This window comes from Cervus elaphus, chromosome 30 (genome assembly GCF_910594005.1).
Source record: "Cervus elaphus chromosome 30, mCerEla1.1, whole genome shotgun sequence".
NCBI lineage: Eukaryota > Metazoa > Chordata > Mammalia > Artiodactyla > Cervidae > Cervus > Cervus elaphus.
In genome coordinates, this window is record NC_057844.1 from 78,094,469 (window position 1) to 78,114,327 (window position 19,859).

Genomic DNA, 19,859 nt, shown 5'->3' on the forward strand with positions numbered 1-19,859 from the left:
CACCTCCAGATGGCCAGATGACCTGGCAGACGGTTTATCGCGGTGCTGAAACCGTCCCCGTACTTACCGGTGGTGGTTTCACAGTCTGTACATACATGAAGTCTCAGAACTAGGCACCAAAGAGAAGGTCGGCCCTACCATATGTTGATTTAACAAATAAATATTTTAAAACCCATCATTTCCTCAGCTGACTGGTACTGGGTCCCTTGTGAAACAGATGCTCATCTCCGGACCCGGTAACGAGCGCGCCGTCAGCATCGGTCGTGAACGTAACCTCGCTTCCCCTGCTTTCGTTACCGCAGTGTATATCCTTCTCTCCTGGGACCTTGCTGCTTTTACAGTCTTCTTACTCTAATGTTCTTTTTCTTTCACTTTTATGATTTTGGAGTATCCTTGGCCCTTTACCTGTTTTACTTCAACCTCATTATTTTTCCTCGTGGTCTAACTTTGCCTCCTGTAATTACTACCAGTGTATTTTTCTTCCTTGCTGTCAAACTCTGACCAGATCTCTCTTATTTTAAATCTCCCTAGCGCCTTATTTCCCCATTCACCTTTGCCTCTTGTCACAGCTCTGTGAGGAGTTGGTTCTCCATACTTCCAAGTGTGGGGTGGAGTGGACCCCCAAGGCCCCTGACCCAGTCTCTGCTAATGGTGCAGTCTTTGCTTTTGGCCCTTTTGCAGTTTATTTTCCTCACGTATATAGTTTTGTTTTTAGCACATTCCCCGCTAAAAACGGGGCCTCCTAACTCCCTCCACTGAAACCCAACTAGGGTATGTCTCTTGGCATGTCCACTAATGGTGGACATGCCGGACTTTACCTGACCTTGTGTTTGAATGTGTTTTAGTTTTATAAACACTTTGTGAGTAGAAGCAATGCGCTTGCAGTTTGAGAATGTCCCTGAGTGATTCTAAGCACCCCTTCTGACCTGACCACTGTTCTACTTCTGCTGCTCGCAACCCATGTGTTAGGTGTTTTTTTTTTTATATATAAACCATGTTTGAAAATATTTTCATACTACAGTAAGCCATTTCTTGAAAAGTGGACAGTTCATATGTTCAAAGGAATCCTCTCCCTCTTTCAGGAGAATCTGTGAAGTAATCAGTGAAGCCGTGTGGAAGCACAATATAATCTATGTCTCAAGTGCTGGGAATAACGGCCCCTGCCTGTCTACAGTTGGGTGTCCAGGAGGAACCACATCCAGTGTGATAGGTGAGTTTCCTGTTTTAGAGATAAACTTAAAAAAAAGCAGACGAAAAGACTCAGTCCATACAGTGTTAACTGTATCTCTCCTACACTCAGGACTCTAGACCCTCAGGAAAGTGAACTCTAGTAGGGACCCACTGATGTAGAATTTCATCTCCAGCAGACTGGAGTAAGTGGGGACGTGCAGATCACGTATAGCGGAAGTGTAGATCAGGCCTGTTGTTTAGTCGCTAAGTTATATTCAGTTCTTTGTGACCCCGTGGACTGCAGCACGCCCAGCTTCCTGCACTATCTCCCCGAGCTTGCTCAAACTCATGTCCATCGAGTGGGTGATGCCATCCAACCATCTCATCCTCTGTTGTCCCCTTCTTCTCCTGCCTTCAGTATTTCCCAGCATCAGGGTCTTTTCCAGTGAGTCAGTTCTAAACATCAGGTGGCCAAAGTCCTGGCGCTTCAGCTTCAGCGTCAGTCCTTGCAGTGAATATTCAGGTTGATTTCCTTTAGGATGGACTGGGTGGATCTCCTTGCAGTCCCAGATCAGGCTGTGGGATCACAAAAGTGCAGTTCCCTCTGATTTGAGAGTCTGGGCAGGGCTTTCTGGAAGAAGTGTGAGAACAAGGATTTCAGTAGGTAGTCATAAGCAGGGGACGGGCTTTCCAGGCTAAGTGAGCAGCATAAATGAAGACACTTGCTTCACTTCTTATTTATAGTGTACGGCTGTGTATTTATAGCAGAGTTTCCTCCTCGAGTTTCTCTGGGAGCACGCAGGAAGCCCTCGAGGTAGAAGAAGGGAGCTTTGTTATTGAGAAAAGCAATTGAAACACATTTATTGTGTGAATGTGGCCTTGGTGTTCAGGATCTGATACAGTATTTATTGTCTGTTTCACTGGAATCCAACAGGAAAAAATAATGCCTGTCAACGAAAGTTGTAAGAGATCAAATTATTTGCAGTCGTAATATGAAAACAATAAAATCAGCTTCCATTGTACTACAGTAGCTGCCATCTTGTGCAGAAAACAAAAACCCACAAAACATGAAACCCACCCCTTGGTTTTTTTTAATGTGAGGTATGAATGAGGAAGGGTTAATTGAGGTCCCTTAAATAGTAAGTGAGACCTGAAGATTTTTGGTTTATTTTTAAATTTGGGCTCAAAACACCTCTTAATGTTTGTGATTGAATATGTGACTATAAAAACTGGTCCCAAACAGTTTTCCTGGTGTATCCATCATTAACTGCACAGATACATGCATATCATAGGAGTTACTATATAGTTGCGAATGTATTAGAGATGTTATAGATAAACAACAATATGTGGGCATTAAAGTTTAGAATAGAAACTGGTCCTTTTAAAAATATTTTTGTTTTAAAACATCAGTGGTCTTATATTTATGGGACATGATTGTATTCGTGGCTTGTAAATTTTAAGCATGGTGTAGCTTGCTTTCAGTAACCTGAAATCTCTCGATTACGTAATTCTGTTAAATGGTGTGTTAAGACAGCAGTGCCTGCCAGTGATTCATGCATTGTGTGTCCCAGATCTCTGGATACTTTTAAGGACACGAAATGAAAGAAAATAAACCTGGGAGGTACCCAGTGATCAAAGCGCACTGCTCCGCTACCGTGCGCAGTGTTTTACCATTTTCTCATCCCCAGATTCACAGAACATTTTAACCTAAATTCTACAAAATGACTGCAGTTTCATGTGGCAGCATTGTTAACCTAAGTCCTCTTAGCTCACTCATTCTGTCCAGCCTTCTACCTAGGAGATGTGTGTGTTGTGAAGGAGAATGAGGAGCTGATAGACTTGGATTCTGAGTCTTGTCTCTGCTGGTCATTATGTCTAGCACATTTTTTAACCTCTCTCAACCCTGTTTCCACATCCCTGGAATGAAGGACCTGACTTGGGTCTCTGAATTCTGTGATTTCAGAGTCTAACTAGTTTGCTTCTGCACATTTATCTAGGAGACTGGAGCATGTCACATGTTTGTTACTGGCTTACTGCAGCCGTTTTGCAGGGGAGGGCTACTGCCAATTTCATGAGTGGAATTTTCTATACCGTGGTCATTTAAAAATGAAGATCAGTCAACTAATTCCTTTATTTTTCTGAAGTTATGTTTTTACAGTTTGAAACGCTTTTCTCTTTCTCTTTTACACACACACACACTTTTAGCTGCATTATCCTGTTTAGCCCACATAGCAGTCCTGGCAGGTATTTTCATACACAGAAGCATGGCACCTCGTGTAGTGTCTGGTACCTAGTAACCTTGCCTGGGTCGTTAGATTTTTACACCTTTCCATTTTGTGAGAGAGGGTGCTTCGCCAGGATCCCACGGCCGGGGGAGCAGTGGATTTTGCTTTTGCATTGGGACCCCTGTTCTGTATCCTTTTGTCAATGACCACATCCCCACCCCACCCCCCCCCCAGGTGTGGGTGCCTACGTTTCTCCTGATATGATGGTCGCCGAGTACTCTCTGAGGGAGAAGTTACCTGCAAATCAGTACACGTGGTCTTCTCGAGGCCCCAGGTAGGTTGCCCGTGGAAGTGAAGTGGAGTGAAAGTCGCTCAGTCGTGTCCGACTCTTTGCGACCCCATGGACTACACAGCCTGTGGAATTCTCCAGGCCAGAACACTGGCGTGCGTGGCCCTTCCCTTGTGCAGGGTTCTTCCCAACATGGGACTGCCTGGGGGGAGGCGCAGGGCTTTGCCCTGAGTTCATCTGCCCGTTGGCCCAGCACCCACCTCCCTAAGCAGACTCTGTCTTGCTCTCCTCCAGCGCTGATGGGGCCCTCGGAGTGAGCGTCAGCGCCCCGGGCGGCGCCATCGCCTCCGTCCCCAACTGGACGCTGCGGGGCACCCAGCTCATGAATGGGACGTCCATGTCGTCTCCCAACGCCTGTGGGGGTATCGCACTGGTTCTGTCAGGTGAGGCACGGGTCCCCAGCTCAGCTCACCCGCTGCGGATTCTCCTGCTGGAGCCACGGGTCGCCGGCTCTTCCCCGCGTTTCAGTCACAGTTTAAGTACTCTTAATGAGATAGGATTTTCAGAGTGTCATTTCACACTTCACCTTGCTGCTGTTCAGTCACTGGCTGGAGTCTCTGTGAGCCTGTGGACTGCAGCCTGCGAGGCTCCTCTGTCCTTGCCAGCGCTTTACCTCTGTCCTGGTTCTAGAATCCACGGCTTATTTGTTTATAAGCTTGGTCAAATAGGTGTGAGGTGTCTAGACAGTTTCATAAAATAAAGTTGATGGCATAAAGTAAAGTCAGGTTGTAGCCATAAAAAGTAATTGAGTACCTTTCTCTTCTTGCAGACAGATATTTTTGTTCTCTAAAGTTCTTAGGCCAAGAACATGTGGTAGAATCAGTAATGACCTGGCCCAAAGTAAAGTATCAGGTGGAGAATCATTTATGTGATCGTAATGGTTTGAACGTGCATTCAGTCAGCAAGCGTATTTATTGGCTGTTACTATTAAGCTTTATTTTGGCTCTGAGGCTAAAGTAGGAAACAAAACATCAAAAAGACCTGCCCATGTGGAGTTGATATTAAAGTTGGAGGAGGAGCAGACTATGAACAAAGTGAAAACTCGCTTCCATGACACAGTAGAGGGTAGGGAATGCTGCCGTGGAGCCAGTGGAGTGGGCCGCAGGGAGGCGGCTGCGCTGACGGGGGATGGGGCCCTCAGCACTGCCTGGGGCTCCCCCTCTCCCACTGTGCTGCCGGTGGAGCGGGCCGCGGGGAGGCGGCTGCGCTGCCTGGGGCTCCCCCCCGCCACTGTGCGGCTGGTGGAGTGGGCCGCGGGGAGGCGGCTGCGCTGACGGGGGATGGGGCCCTCAGCACTGCCTGGGGCTCCCCCTCTCCCACTGTGCCGCCGGTGGAGCGGGCCGCGGGGAGGCGGCTGCGCTGCCTGGGGCTCCCCCCCGCCACTGTGCGGCTGGTGGAGTGGGCCGCGGGGAGGCGGCTGCGCTGACGGGGGATGGGGCCCTCAGCACTGCCTGGGGCTCCCCCTCTCCCACTGTGCTGCCGGTGGAGCGGGCCGCGGGGAGGCGGCTGCGCTGCCTGGGGCTCCCCCCCGCCACTGTGCGGCTGGTGGAGTGGGCCGCGGGGAGGCGGCTGCGCTGACAGGGGATGGGGCCCTCAGCACTGCCTGGGGCTCCCCCTCTCCCACTGTGCCGCCGGTGGAGCGGGCCGCGGGGAGGCGGCTGCGCTGACTGGGGCTCCCCCCCGCCCCGCTCCATTGTGCCGCCTCTCCAAGTGTCTGGGCTCGCTGGTGCCTCTTGTCTGTGGCACACTGTTCTCTCTGCCTGGAGTTCCTTTCCTGCCGGGTCCTGGCCCTGTGAACGCCTGTGTATCCCTGAGAGCCGACCCAGTCTCTGTTCTTCTGCTGGAGCACCACCCTCTCCGGGATGCTCCCTGACAACATCGTTGGCTTTCTCGGTTGGCTCCTACAGTGCCATCGTGTTCCCATGTTTATTTGGTTCACGTTCTACACTCTTCACGAGTATTTATTTGCATGTTCAGTTCTGAAGAGGACGGCTGGGTGGCCTCCACATCGCGTAGACAGTCACCCCCAGCCTCCTTGTCCCCTGGTGTCGACCAGGAGGTTTGTCATCAGCGCCAGTGCCTGGGATCCGGTCGCCAAGGTGCTGATTTAGTTGTGTGGGGCCTGGGCATCTTTCTGGCTTGTTTACGTACTCCTGGTGTTTATCCTGTGCGCCCTGGTTGAGACCTTCTGCCAGTGACCATGTTGGTTGACGAGCAGTGTTTTAAGGAAAACCTCATTGGAATGCCTTTTGGTCCCTCTGCGGAGCCCACCTTCATGCTGCATCATAGTGCGCATGCGGAAGTTTTCCTTGAGTGAAGTCTTTGTGTTATGAGTCATACTGTTTGTCACATTTTTAAGAAAAAAAAAAAATTGAAAAAGGAGTGTTCAGACGTAAAAACATTAAAAGCAGAAAACGTACACATTATCCATACCCTGGGGCAGGGGGAGGCCGGGGAAGAGTTTCAAGTAACTGTCTTCTGTAATAAACACTAGTTTCTTGATTTCGTTTTTTGATTTTAGGTCTGAAAGCTAATGATGTTAACTATACAGTTCATTCGGTCAGAAGAGCTCTTGAAAACACTGCAGTGAAGGCTGACAACATAGAAGTATTTGCCCAAGGACATGGTATTATTCAGGTATTGTTGTTTGTTTGAGAAGCAGGTTGTAGATCAATAGGATAATATTTTAACTGTTATTGGATAATATCCCTGTCATAATGATGATTGAGTTTTTCTAATTGTAGACTATATGGCCAGAGTAGTTCTCTGAACTATTAGCAAAGAAGATATGAAAACAGATTTTATAGTTGAATTTCTGGTGCTAAGATAAATTTAATTGAGTAGGACATATAGAGAGACGGCAGAGGGCAGTGGGTGAAAGCTGAACAGGCAAAATGGCACGGGGAGGGTTCCTAGCATCATCACTTGGGAGTAAGAGGGTGAAGTGGAAGGTGAGTCCAGTGGCTGGACCAGTGTTTGTCCAGTGAGGTAGAACTGCCCTCTTAATGGGGTTTATCATGTAGTTCAGAGAGGCAAATGTTGAAGCTGACTTCTTGCTTATACTTTGCTACAACCAAAATGAAATGGGTGATTTGCAATAGAAGATTTTTTTAACCCAACTATGTGTATCTTACTCTTTGTATCTTTCTAATTAGGTCGATAAAGCCTATGACTACCTCATTCAGAACACATCGTTTGCTAATAAATTAGGTTTCACTGTTACTGTGGGAACTAACCGTGGCATCTACCTCCGAGATCCTGTTCAGGTGGCCGCACCTTCGGATCATGGTGTTGGCATTGAACCTGTATTTCCAGAAAATACTGGTGGGTGATAGCCAGACAGTAAGCTCACATGCTCACGTTTTTGGTTTGAATTGTACTGTAGTAGAGAAGTGCTGTTTAGGCTGATGTTTTAAAGAGGAGATAGGAATCAACAGTGTTAATATTATTGTAAATTTCAGAGCACAGGGGAAACTGATGGCAACTGGGGACCCTGATACAGTGGCAGTTGAGTTAGCAGCGTGACTACAAGAAAATAGTAGAGTGGGCCTCCAGTCACCTAGAGCTCTTGCTAAATTGTGGATCATAGAGCATCGATGCCTTTTCTTTCCCGCTGTTACTGCTTGAGTGTAAGACCCAGATTCTGGTTGGAGAGCGGGAAAATGAAAAGCAACCAGGGCGAACCCCAGCTCAGAGAATGTAAACACAGTTGTCATCACTGTCAATTAGGAGTCTCTTAGGTTCTGTTAACTGCATGCAGTATGAAAAATCGGCACTAAAGGCCTTACGTTAAGGTTGTGGCCATGCTGGGTGAGCCCGAGGATGGACCGCAAGCGTGCTGAAATACGTGTGTGGGAGACTGTGTGACTGATGTGTGTGGGTTATGCTTGGGAAGCCTGTGCTTACTACATTTTACAGCCAGCCATGCTTTCTTGCTGCTGAATGTTCTTGAGAGACGACAGAATGTTTTAAAATGGAAGAAGAGGAAAACAGAGCTAATCTTCACCTTTTGGTTTTTTTAATGCCAGAAAACTCTGAGAAAATATCCCTCCAGCTTCATTTAGCCTTAACTTCGAATTCATCGTGGGTTCAGTGTCCCAGCCATTTGGAACTCATGAATCAGTGCAGACACATAAACATCCGTGTGGACCCCAGGGGCTTAAGGGAAGGACTGCATTATACAGAGGTACTCACCTGTCTGTCTTCATTTCTGGTTTCTTTGCACTGTGTAAGAGTGTTTGTGTGGCAGACTGTTTGCCCGTTAGTCTGAGTAAGTCAAGGGTTGGCCTGCATGTAGTTGTTCAGGCTGTTTGCCATTGGTCTGTGACATGACATCAGAAAATCGATGCTTTTACTTAGGACCTTTCAGCTTTACTATGAGATGAGTTGTTTCTGTGAGTAGGTCCACCTTCTTTCCTTCTTTTTAAAGAAGCTTCGTTTGTGGATACTGACACTTAACTCTTTTTTCAAGGTATGTGGCTATGACATAGCATCGCCCAATGCAGGTCCTCTGTTCAGAGTCCCCATCACCGCGGTCATCGCAGCAAAGTAAGTGCCCAGTCACCACCAGCGTGCTGTTCATGTAATTATGAGGCGGCTGTTCATGGAAACGGGCTGAGCCTGTAAAGGATCCACAGGCCAGAACCAAGGAACTGGGTTTTAGTTCTGCTCCTTGCTCAGCGTCCAAGGTGGCCCGTGGTCGGTCAGCTGTTCCTTGTTCACAGGGAGGAGGACTAATGGCTTCTGCCCCCTGCCCTCCACCAGGGTCACGGTGCCCTCCCGACTGCCCGGGCCGGAGGCCTGAAGCCTCTGCGGTGTCTTGACAGTGACTTGTCCCCTGTCACCCCAACCCCACTGCCGCCGCCCCCATCTCTGGAATCACATTGTCTCCTGGTTCTTCCGCATCTCGGGTCCCCTCTGTTTCCAGACTCTGTCCTTTCCATCTTGTCTTCCACCCCGGACTGAAGGACCAGGTCTGCTCATACTGCTTCCGTATAAGGTCCTCTAGCGTCTCACCCGAGGATCCTGCCCTGCTTGCAGAGCCTGTGTCTCCTGCGGCCCCCTCACCCCCTTGCTACGTTCCCGTGGGCTCACCAGAGCTGAGCCTCCCACTGTCTTTGGGACGGGCCCGTTTGCACAGCTGGTTCTTGGCCTCGGTCCCCTGTCTCCTAACCCAACGACCAGGCAGGCTCCCGGTCATGCCCGGCTGAAGGGAGTCCCTCCTGCTGCCGCTCCTCACTTTGGCACGCCTGTGGCTCAGGCGTTAGCGGTGCGCCGTCCTTCCTCATTTGCCCCATTTGGCTGTGAGCCCACAGGGGACTCAAGGCCTGTATCTCACGCCGTCCCGCATGGGCCCTACTGTGCAGAGTAGACCCGGCAGACGGTCCCGCACGTGAAGGACAAGACTGAGATGAGAGTCCTGCAAACAGTGGGAATTCTGAGTTCGCACTTTCTGTTGAGTTGGTTGCACAGTAATACTTGATATGCAGTAGGTCTCAGCCTGTATGAAACATAGAGTGAAATGGAGCTAACTAGTGACACAAGTGAAAAAAATGGCAGAACGGTTAAATTCTCAGCCGCATTTCCCCTGGAAATCCAATAGGAACCTATCAGACAAGGTAACGTGTAAGATTCAGGAATCGGCTAAGACCTCTTCTGATGGAAGCTCTCCGGGACCACTCCGCACGAACGAAGCACTGTGGGTCTTTCCCACGAACACTCCCCTTCTCCCAGAGCATGCGATGTTCAACATCTCTGCTGGGTTTTCTGTCCCCATGGGACTGGCCGAGGAAAAGGAAAGCAGTACATTCATTGTTGTGTCTGTAGCATCTAATAGCTGTGCCAGCAATGTAGTAGGCACTCATTAAATGTTTGTCACGCTGAGTAGACTTAATCCTTAGTACCTGCTTTAGCTTTCCAGTGTGGATAAGGATACCTTTGACCTTTGTGTTTCACTGATCCTTTACAAAAATCCTATGAAAGTAATTTTCCTTCATACTGAGTCATTTCTGGCATGGGTGCATTTTGAAGCTACAAAAGGGATTAAATTTAATAGCAGTTTCAGAGGGATAAGGCAGTATCAGAGTCACAAAACGTTGCCTTTGATTTCAATATTTTACACTCAAAATAGTCCAGATTCTGGTAATTGGAAAATTCTGTGGATGTTGTAGAATTTCGTTACAACAACAACAAAAAAGAACTGTGTGTCTGTGTGTCTTACAGACAAATTATAAAACAAGTGAAAGGCAGAAGAAGCGTCTATACTGGGCTCCCCCCAGTTTCTGTCTGCTAAGATGTTGCAAAGATGAGATGATTCTGTGCATACTGTTTTGTTCCCAGCCTTTAACTTCCTGTGTTCATTTCTCAGGAGCTATTGAAATCTAGAGTGCCAGTGGGTTTACAGTATGGAGCCCTTTTTAATGAAAGTATCATGTTTAATCATTAATTTTTATTAATTTTCAGAGTAAATGAATCAACACATTATGACCTAGCCTTGACAGATGTACATTTTAAACCTGGTCAGATTCGAAGACATTTTATTGAGGTTCCTGAGGGTGCAACATGGGCTGGTAAGTAAAATTAAAGTCTGTCTTGCCCATTTGTCTTTTTTTTTTCTTTAATTGGAGGATAATTGCTTTACAATGTTGTGTTGGTTTCTGCCATACAACAGCATGAATGAGTCAGAAATACACATGTCCCCGCCCTCTTGAAACTCCCTCCCAAGCCCCACCCACCCCCCTTGTCTTTACGTGAATTCTGTCTCTGCTCTGAAGACCAGAGCAGAAAAACCAAGGGGGAGAGATGAGGAAAACTTACCAGCGAAGTTGAATAAAGGGATACTAATGGAACTTAGGCATGGTAATGAAGAGAGGTTTCTAAAATTAAAGTCCTCTTTATCAGGAACTGATTGGTTTTTAGCTAAAGCAAGAGGAAAGGCTGAACTTGGCAACAGAGGAGGAAGAGATTTTAAAAATCCCCCAACTAGGATAATTGTCCCTCCGCGGACCGCTTCTGTTTCATGCTCTTTGCAGCATAGTGGTTGCTCATTTAAATCCTGATCTTTTTATTTTCCACAGCTAACTTTTCTACCCTCTCATCTTAATTACTATTTTGTCAACTCATTGTTTTTAAGGAGATACTCAGGTTTCGATGAATGTATCCTTCTATTCTGATAGCTGATTCCCCTCAGGTAGGCGTTAATGGAAACCATTTTGTGTCCGTTTGAAATCTCAGCAGTGAAAATGTCGCCTCTTGCCTTCTTACCTCAGAGGTCACCGTGTGCTCCTGCTCTTCCGAGGTGTCTGCCAAGTTTGTCCTCCACGCAGTGCAGCTTGTGAAGCAGAGAGCGTACAGAAGTCACGAATTCTACAAATTTTGTTCCCTTCCAGAGAAAGGAACGCTCACTGAAGCTTTTCCGGTCTTAGTAAGTTTTAATTAGCAGCCTGAAATCCTAAATGTTTCCATTTGTCTTTCGTGTGGGCTGTTCAGTCACTAAGTCGTGTCCGACTCTTTGTGACTGCAGGGACTGTAACCCAGCAGGCTCCTGTATTGGTGGGGTTTCCCAGGCAAGAATACTGGAGGGGGTTGCCACGCCCTCCTCCAGGGGCTCTTCCCGACCCAGACCCAGGGATCGAACCCAGGTCTCCTCCTTGGCAGGCGGATTCTTGACCACTGAGCCACCTGGGAAACCGTTGGTGTGGGCTAAGACTTAAGTATTTGATTTGATTTTATAGTTTGTATTCAAAGCACACTGGGCCTGTGTGTTTTATTAATGCTGAGTAATGTCAGAAGATAGGTCATCTTACTAAGACACTTAAGACCAAGTGAGATAAATATTAGTCTCTTTAACTCTTGAATAATTTAGTCAAAAGAAAGTTCTGGTAAGCTAGATGCTGACGCTTCACAAAGTGGACCCTGGTTGAGATTGTTTTCTCATTGTATGGTAGACTGTTTCCATATTTAAGACTTTTCTATTTACTTTAGGCATTTTATTACTGCCCTGTTGCTAAGAACCCATGAGGTTAATTTGCTGTATAGGTGAAGACTGCCGCTCCTTCCTACAGATTACTTCAGCGTGGCTTACCTATAGTGTGAGAAATGGGGGCTTCCTTCTAGAAGGTGAAACACTGATGACCTTTATGCTTGCTACTTATTGTTTTCAGTTGGATCCCTTATCTTCCCTTTATCTCTTCTCAGAAGATAAGTGATCAGAAGAGGAACTTTCACTTGTGTTCTTGTATGTGTTAAAGTAATATGATTCATCTTTAAACTTTCTAGTGCAAAGAATGTTCAGACTACCACACAGTTGCACTCATCTCACATGCTAGCAAAGTAATGCTCAAAATTCTCCAAGCCAGGCTTCAACAGTACATGAACCATGAACTTCCAGATGCTCAAGCTGGATTTAGAAAAGGCAGTGGAACCAGAGATCAAACTGCCAACATCTGTTGGATCATTGAAAAAGCAAGAGAGTTCCAGAAAAACATCTACTTTTGCTTTTTGACTACACCAAAGCCTTTGACTGTGTGGATCACAACAAACTGGAAAATTCTTCAAGAGATGGGAATACCAGACCACCTTACCTGCCTTTTGAGAAATCTATATACAGGTCAAGAAGCAACAGTTAGAACTGGACATGGAACAATAGACTGGTTCCAAATTGGGAAAGGAGTACGTCAAGGCTGCATATTGTCATCATGCTTATTTAACTTATATGCAGAGTACATCATGAGAAACGCCGGGCTGATGAAGCACAAGCTGGAATCAAGATTGCCGAGAAAAATATCAATAACTTCAGATATGCAGATGACACCACTCTTATGGCAGAAAGTGAAGAAAAAGAACTAAAGAGCCTCTTGATGAAAGTGAAAGAGGAGAGTGAAATGGTTGGCTTAAAACTCACCATTCAGAAAACTAAGATCTGGTCCCATCACTTCATGGAAAATAAATGGGGAAACAATGGAAACAGTGAGAGACTTTATTTTCTTGGGTTCCAAAATCATTTCTGATGGTGACTGCAGCCATGAAATTAAAAGACGCTTGCTCCTTGGAAGAGAAGCTTTGATCAACCTAGACAGCATATTAAAAAGCAGAGATATATTACTTTGTCAACAAAGGTCCATCTGGTCAAGGCTATGGTTTTTCCAGTGGTCATGTATGGATGTGAGAGACCATAAAGAAAGCTGAGCACCAGAGAATTGATGCTTTTGAACTGTGGTGTTGGGAAAGACTCTTGAGAGTCCCTTGGACTGCAAGGAGATCAAACCAGTCCATCCTAAAGGAGATCAGTCCTGGGTGTTCATTGGAAGGACTGATGCTGAAGCTGAAACTCCAATACTTTGGCCACCTGATGTGAAGAACTGACTCATTGGAAATGACCCTGATGCTGGGAAAGATTGAGGGCAGAAGGAGAAGGGGTCGACAGAGGATGAGATGGTTGGATGGCATCACCGACTCAGTGGACACGAGTTTGAGCAAACCCCAGATGTTGGTGATGGACAGGGAGGGCTGGCGTGCTGCAGTCCATGGGGTCGCAGAGAGTCAAATATGACCCAGTGACTGAACTGAGTACACAGATTACTAGAAAATTTAAAACTCAGTATTCAAGGAACAGCTTTTTTTTTTTTAGTAAGAACAAAGGGAGGGACCATAATTTCATTTGACTTTGGTTGCCAGGGAGCTCTGAGCCCAAGACTACTACCTGTGACTACTGAAAATGCCTACACAGTGGTCACACCCCTTCTCTTGCCATTGTTCTTAATGATTTTTCCTTTGGTCCTGTTTTTATTCTGCTTGTTTTCACTGTTAATTTATTACATGTACTTGGAAACCACCTCAGATCTCTTACAACAAGCAGTTTAGGATTACAGGTAGATAACTGTGTATTTAAATACCTGCACTCTGTCCCCACAGCTGATTTGGGTAACTCCATGTGTAGCTAATAACAGGATCCTTTGAGTTTTCTCTCTGTACAAATAGGAAAAGTTTGAAACCATGGAACTGCTTTGAGACAGCTGTTTGTGTTTTGTGGTTCATGCATTCACAGTAGTTTCATCTTTCTCTGCAGGGCGGGAAAGCTATCGAGTTCTGCATCGCTCGCTGGTGGGCGAGCCTCAGCGACGTCAACATCGACTACACTGTCTCTTTCCATGGGATCGTATGCACTGCGCCTCAGTTAAACATTGTAAGTTCACGTTTCCATCATTTTCAAGGTCAGTTACACATGTTACTGTGAAATAATGTCAATGGTTGGATTTAAATTTTAATGGGGACATTACCTATGTTCAGGAAACAGCAATAGTCTTTGTTTCATGGGTGCTTATAAACTTTGTATTCGACACTTTTATTTGAGGTTTAAGTATTTTAAAATGCAGTTCATTTGCAGTAAGTTGGAGAAACTGATTTGATAAATACCCTTTGTAGCATGCATCGGAAGGAATCAACCGTTTTGATGTCCAGTCCTCCCTGAAGTATGAAGACCTGGCCCCCTGCATAACTCTGAAGAGCTGGGTCCAAACCCTGCGGTATCGTAAATGTTTCAGGGGGATGGTGGGGGGGCCCTCTTCACTCTTTGGAAAGGGTCCTTTTTTTTCCTTAAGTCACATGAAGGCTGGCGATGAAAATTCACTGCACGACTTTCCAGCCTAGAAAACTGGACAGGTCTCTGGGAGGCAGCCCCAGAGTAGCTTCTGCCTTAAGTGGCATGTACCTGGAGCCCTCGGGGGGCGCCTGCCAGGACCCACCCTGTGACGAGGGCAGGGCTGTCTGCGTTCAGACCTGTCCTTCAGCCTGTTAAGGATCGTCACCCTAGTATTGGGATCTGATTACATTAGGACTCTTAGTGGGCAGTTGAAAATGTTTTTATCATGAAAAGATTGTTACCTTTGTAACACTGCAGAATTTTAACTGTGTGTGTTGTTATGGTTTGGTCAGTAAAGAATTATGTAAATTAATGATTAAAATGTTATAAAATACACTGCAAAGGGCAGCGTCCAGGAATGCTTGTTTATCAGTTTTTGCTGATCATAGTTTTCTCTTGTTTAAGTGAACCCTTGACTCTTATGCAATTATCTAATTACAGCCCGCTGAGTGCAAAAACAAAGCCTTTAGGATCAAGAGACGTTTTACCAAATAATCGGCAACTTTATGAGATGATCCTGACTTACAGCTTTCATCAAGTAAGTGTGTGTGTGACTAGGCACACCCTTGCAACAAATTTCTGTGTCTTCACAAATCATAAAATAAAAAATGGAAGGGGGTGTGTGTATACATACATATATGTGAAATAAAACCAAATAAGTCACACTGGCTAATTTAGAATTACTCTTTGGGAAATTGTTTATATAATGATGTAAGCACCATTCAGATCTGAAGTCACAAATTCTTACTTAGTGGCAACCTGACCTTTGAGTCTTAGTTTTTGTAATCACTGACATCTGTCCTCCCAATACCTGTCCACTGGTTCAGCGTCTTATTGAAGCCAGCTGCCTTCTGATTATGGAACTGGGCCTCTTTGCTCTCTGCGTTGACACAGTGAGACGGCAGAATGGCTCCTCGGTTGAATGGGTGGTAAAGGTAGTTGAGACGAGCATAAATGTCAGATTGAAGTTTATGGAGAATCAGTAAGATTTTAGTAGAACTCTTACTGAAGCATAATATGAGCTACCGCTGGGGAGATGTTTGATACTGGTGGATTGTCTAATTTCAACCTTATAAATATATTCGTTTTATTAAAAACCAATGAATTAAATGTCCTAAAGAATATATATTGCTTTATAAATAAATGCAATTAGCTAGGTTTTTAATACTTTAATGTAAGTTTCAATAACAGTATTACAAATCTACATTAGAAGTCATATAAGCCATGTCAAGTAATCTTTTTTTTTTTTAACAGCCCAAAAGCGGGGAAGTGACCCCCAGCTGCCCGCTGCTCTGTGAGTTACTGTATGAGTCAGAATTCGACAGTCAGCTCTGGATTATATTTGACCAGAACAAGAGGCAGATGGGCTCCGGCGACGCGTACCCTCATCAGGTAAGAAGCGGGCAGTGATTGTCAGAATTCTCAGAAGCCGTTTCCTGAGCCGATGAGCCCTGGACTCTTGCTCTGGTGACGTCCCTGCCTTGTGATGCCATGTGGTTGGGTGTTCAGTGACATGGGGGCGTCTGCTGCAGCTGCTCGGCCGCACCTTCGGGCTCCGTCTGGCTTTGGGTCGAGGGGGTCCCAGAAGGATGCTCATGGACACCAGCTGGCAGGGCCTTTGATTCTTCTCCTTCCGACCCCGTGCCCACTGCCATCTGAATGCTGAGAGCAAACCATCAGGATATGTGAGCGCCGAAAAGTGGTCCCAGGTCTGAACTGGATCAAGAGCATGATGATGGGGCCAGGTGTCCTTAGGTTATTAGAACTCTGAGATGCGTTCCTTCTCGGTGGGCTGAATAGTGAGCCCTGACTGTCTGCCAGGCACTGTGCCTGGCACTGTTGTTTGGAAGGAAGACAGTCCCTTAATCCTAGGATTTATAGAAATTTTATCCCTGATTGAAATATTGTGACCAAGAAATGAGGTATTTCCTGTAACATTAATAATTCTATGCGAAATTGTAAAAATAACCTATCCCGGGTTTTCAGTCATTCAGGGAATGGTTTCCTTTTTCATCAAAACGAGGCCAGGCACGTGTCCCCAGTGCAGATGGGTTATTACTACAGCCATTCCTGTGGTTGCTTTAGTCTCAGGAGAACCTGTTGCTACAGAGAGGACAGTGTTCCATCCTCTTGAGCATCTTGACTGGATGGAGCATAGTACTGAGTAGATTCGTATTCCTTCATGTCCACGGGCTCCTGTCTTTCCTGTCTGCAGTAAGCGGGGTAGCACACTGGATGTAATCCAACCAGTTGTGTGTATGAAAACACGTGTGTATGTCTGTCTTAGATATTACATAGCAGCTCAGTTTTGCTCATTCTTGTATTGTTTAATATGTGCCTATGAAGACCCAAGGGGGACTTTCCTGGTGGCCCAGTGGCTAAGACGCTATGCTCCCAAGGCATGGGGCCTGGGTTTGATCCCTGGTCAGGGAAGTAGATCCTCCATACTGCACCTAGAGATCCCGAGTGCTACATCTAAAACCCTCTTCACAACCCAGATAATCACGATGGTGTGATCACTCACCTAGAGCCAGACATCCTGGAATGTGAAGTCAAGTGGGCCTTAGAAAGCATCACTACGAACAAAGCCAGTGGAGGTGATGGAATTCCAGTTGAGCTATTTCAAATCCTGAAAGATGATGCTGTGAAAGTGCTGCACTCAATATGCCAGCAAATTTGGAAAACTCAGCAGTGGCCACAGGACTGGAAAAGGTCAGTTTTCATTCCATTCCCAAAGAAAAGCAATCCCAAAGAAGGCTCAAACTACTGCACAATTGCACTCATCTCATACGCTAGTAAAGTAATGCTCAAAATTCTCCAAGCCAGGCTTCAGCAATATGTGAACTGTGAACTTCCAGATGTTCAAGCTGGTTTTAGAAAAGGCAGAGGAACCAGAGATCAAATTGCCAACATCCGCTGGATCATCGAAAAAGCTAGAGAGTTCCAGAAGAACATCTATTTTTGCTTTATTGATTATACCAAAGCCTTTGACTGTGTAGGTCACAATAAACTGTGGAAAATTCTGAAAGAGATGGGAATACCAGACCACCTGACCTGCCTCTTGAGAAAGCTATATGCAGGTCAGGAAGCAACAGTTAGAACTGGACATGGAACAACAGACTGGTTCCAAATAGGAAAAAGAGTACGTCAAGGCTGTGTATTGGCACCCTGCTTATTTAAATTCTATGCAGAGTACATCATGAGAAACGCTGGGCTGGAAGAAGCACAAGCTGGAATCAGGATTGCCGGGAGAAATATCAGTAACCTCAGATATGCAGATGACACCACCCTTATGGCAGAAAGTGAAGAGGAACTAAAGAGCCTCTTGATGAAAGTGAAAGAGGAGAGTGAAAAAATTGGCTACAAGCTCAACATTCAGAAAACTAAGATCATAGCATCTGGTCCCATCACTTCATGGGAAATAGATGGAGAAACAGTGGAAACGGTGTCAGACTTTATTTTTTTGGGCTCCAAAATTACTGCAGATGGTGATTGCTGCCATGAAATTAAAAGATGCTTACTCCTTGGAAGGAAAGTTATGACCAACCTAGACAGCATATTAAAAAGCAGAGATATATTACTTTGTCAAGGCTATGGTTTTTCCAGTGGTCATGTATGGATGTGAGAGTTGGACTGTCAAAAGCTGAGCGCTGAAGAATTGATGCTTTTGAACTGTGGTGTTGGGAAAGACTCTTGAGAGTCCCTTGGACTGCAAGGAGATCCAACCAGTCCATCCTAAAGGAGATCAGTCCTGGGTGTTCATTGGAAGGACTGATGCTGAAGCTGAAACTCCAATACTTTGGCCACCTCATGGGAAGAGTTGACTCATTGGAAAAGACCCTGATGCTGGGAGGGATTGGGGGCAGGAGGAGAAGGGGACGACAGAAGATGAGATGGTTGGATGGCATCACCGACTCGATTGACATGAGTTTGAGTAAACTCTGGGAGCTGGTGATGAACAGGGAGGCCTGGCGTGCTGCGATTCATGAGTTCGCAATCGGACACGACTGAGCGACTGAACTGACTGATGAAGACCCATGAACAGGGGGCGGTCATTGCCTTTATGAGTGGAGATGGAGTCAGCTGAGAGCGTTGGAGTAGCTTGTTGTCGTGGGAGATACAGGGCTCCAGAGCCAGAGCCACCTTCAGCACCCTTATTTTCTACTCTGCACGTGACCTTGGCCAGGTCACGTGACGACTCTGACCCTCAGCCTTCCTCACCCGCACAGTCGGGATGTTGTGCGCGTGTAAATGTGTGTGTCGTAACTTTCACGGGACGTCACACACTGAGCCCTGTGTAAGGGGCATTCCTATTGTCTGTCCCCTTACGTTGTAACTTTGGTTCATGTGTCTCAACTTCACTTTTCCCAAATACTCTTCTTTTTCAGTACTCCCTGAAACTGGAGAAAGGAGATTATACAATTCGACTGCAGATCCGTCACGAGCAAATCAGTGATCTGGAACGTCTGAAAGATCTTCCGTTCATTGTTTCTCATAGGTTGTCTAATACCTTGAGCTTAGATATTCATGAGAATCACAGCCTTGCACTTCTAGGAAAGAAGAAATCAAGTAACTTGACGTTACCGCCCAAATACAACCAGCCATTCTTTGTCACTTCCTTGCCCGATGACAAGTAAGTGATAACATGGCTGTCTCTCAGTGTCTGTATTATTCTCTGGTCTTTTACATGCTAGTTTATTGCAGGGGGCTACACTTATACTGTGTTGTCATTCACCTTTATAGACTAATTTCTCCCTTTGGCTTTTGAAATCTTAGCTATGGGAATTATTTCAGAACGCAGTTGTTGTGATGTTTTTCCCCCCAATTATCCTTATGAAACTTTCTCTTTTGTTCCTTTTCTCCTCTTTTGAATCTTCTGATTAGAATACCTAAAGGGGCCGGACCTGGGTGCTACCTCGCAGGATCCTTAACGTTGTCAAAGACTGAACTTGGAAAGAAAGCTGTAAGTAGTTTTTTTTTCTTTTTACATTGAAATTGCCTGTTCCAAAATTTCCTTTTCTTTAAGAATGGAAATTAATTCCTCATTTCAGTAAAAGAAGATCTCTCCGGAAAATGAAATTTAACAGTTTTTTTTTCCCAAGTTACTAGTAAAGGTTAATTAATGTTTGGTTGTATTTTTATATATTTAGTATTCTTTTTCCCCAAGTCTAAGTTCTTGGGTCTCGAACCTGTCCTGTCTTGCATGGTTACTATACTTGAACTTCCCATGAAATACATAGATCCAGATCAAACTTGTCTTAAGTGAATGGGATGTTTAAAATTAGAGAGTTGATTGAGTTTTAAGAATATAATATTGTGGATACAGGGAAAAAATCAGATCTTCTTGGGTGGCTTCTAAAAACCAGTCAGAACAATTATTGCTAATCAGTAGTTTTCACTTGTACAGATCTTTTTCTTATTGGAATTTTGTATGATTGTATAGATAACTGCAAGATACTTCTTTTGGTGTTGTAGT

General features: G+C 45.5%; 1 protein-coding gene across 3 annotated transcripts in view; it reads left to right on the forward strand.

Moving 5' to 3' along the window:
• The window catches only part of TPP2 (tripeptidyl peptidase 2), a 60,956-nt gene that overhangs the window by 22,874 nt on the left and 18,223 nt on the right, over positions 1–19,859 (forward strand). For all 3 annotated transcript variants that reach the window (XM_043891809.1, XM_043891810.1, XM_043891811.1), the window contains exons 9-23: positions 1,083–1,210; positions 3,630–3,729; positions 3,979–4,127; positions 6,266–6,381; positions 6,900–7,068; positions 7,773–7,930; positions 8,216–8,292; positions 10,207–10,313; positions 11,013–11,167; positions 13,811–13,927; positions 14,167–14,267; positions 14,825–14,921; positions 15,638–15,775; positions 18,772–19,016; positions 19,268–19,346. In XM_043891809.1, the coding sequence (XP_043747744.1) occupies positions 1,083–1,210; positions 3,630–3,729; positions 3,979–4,127; positions 6,266–6,381; positions 6,900–7,068; positions 7,773–7,930; positions 8,216–8,292; positions 10,207–10,313; positions 11,013–11,167; positions 13,811–13,927; positions 14,167–14,267; positions 14,825–14,921; positions 15,638–15,775; positions 18,772–19,016; positions 19,268–19,346 (1,936 nt within the window). The remainder of the gene's footprint in view (positions 1–1,082; positions 1,211–3,629; positions 3,730–3,978; positions 4,128–6,265; positions 6,382–6,899; positions 7,069–7,772; positions 7,931–8,215; positions 8,293–10,206; positions 10,314–11,012; positions 11,168–13,810; positions 13,928–14,166; positions 14,268–14,824; positions 14,922–15,637; positions 15,776–18,771; positions 19,017–19,267; positions 19,347–19,859) is intronic.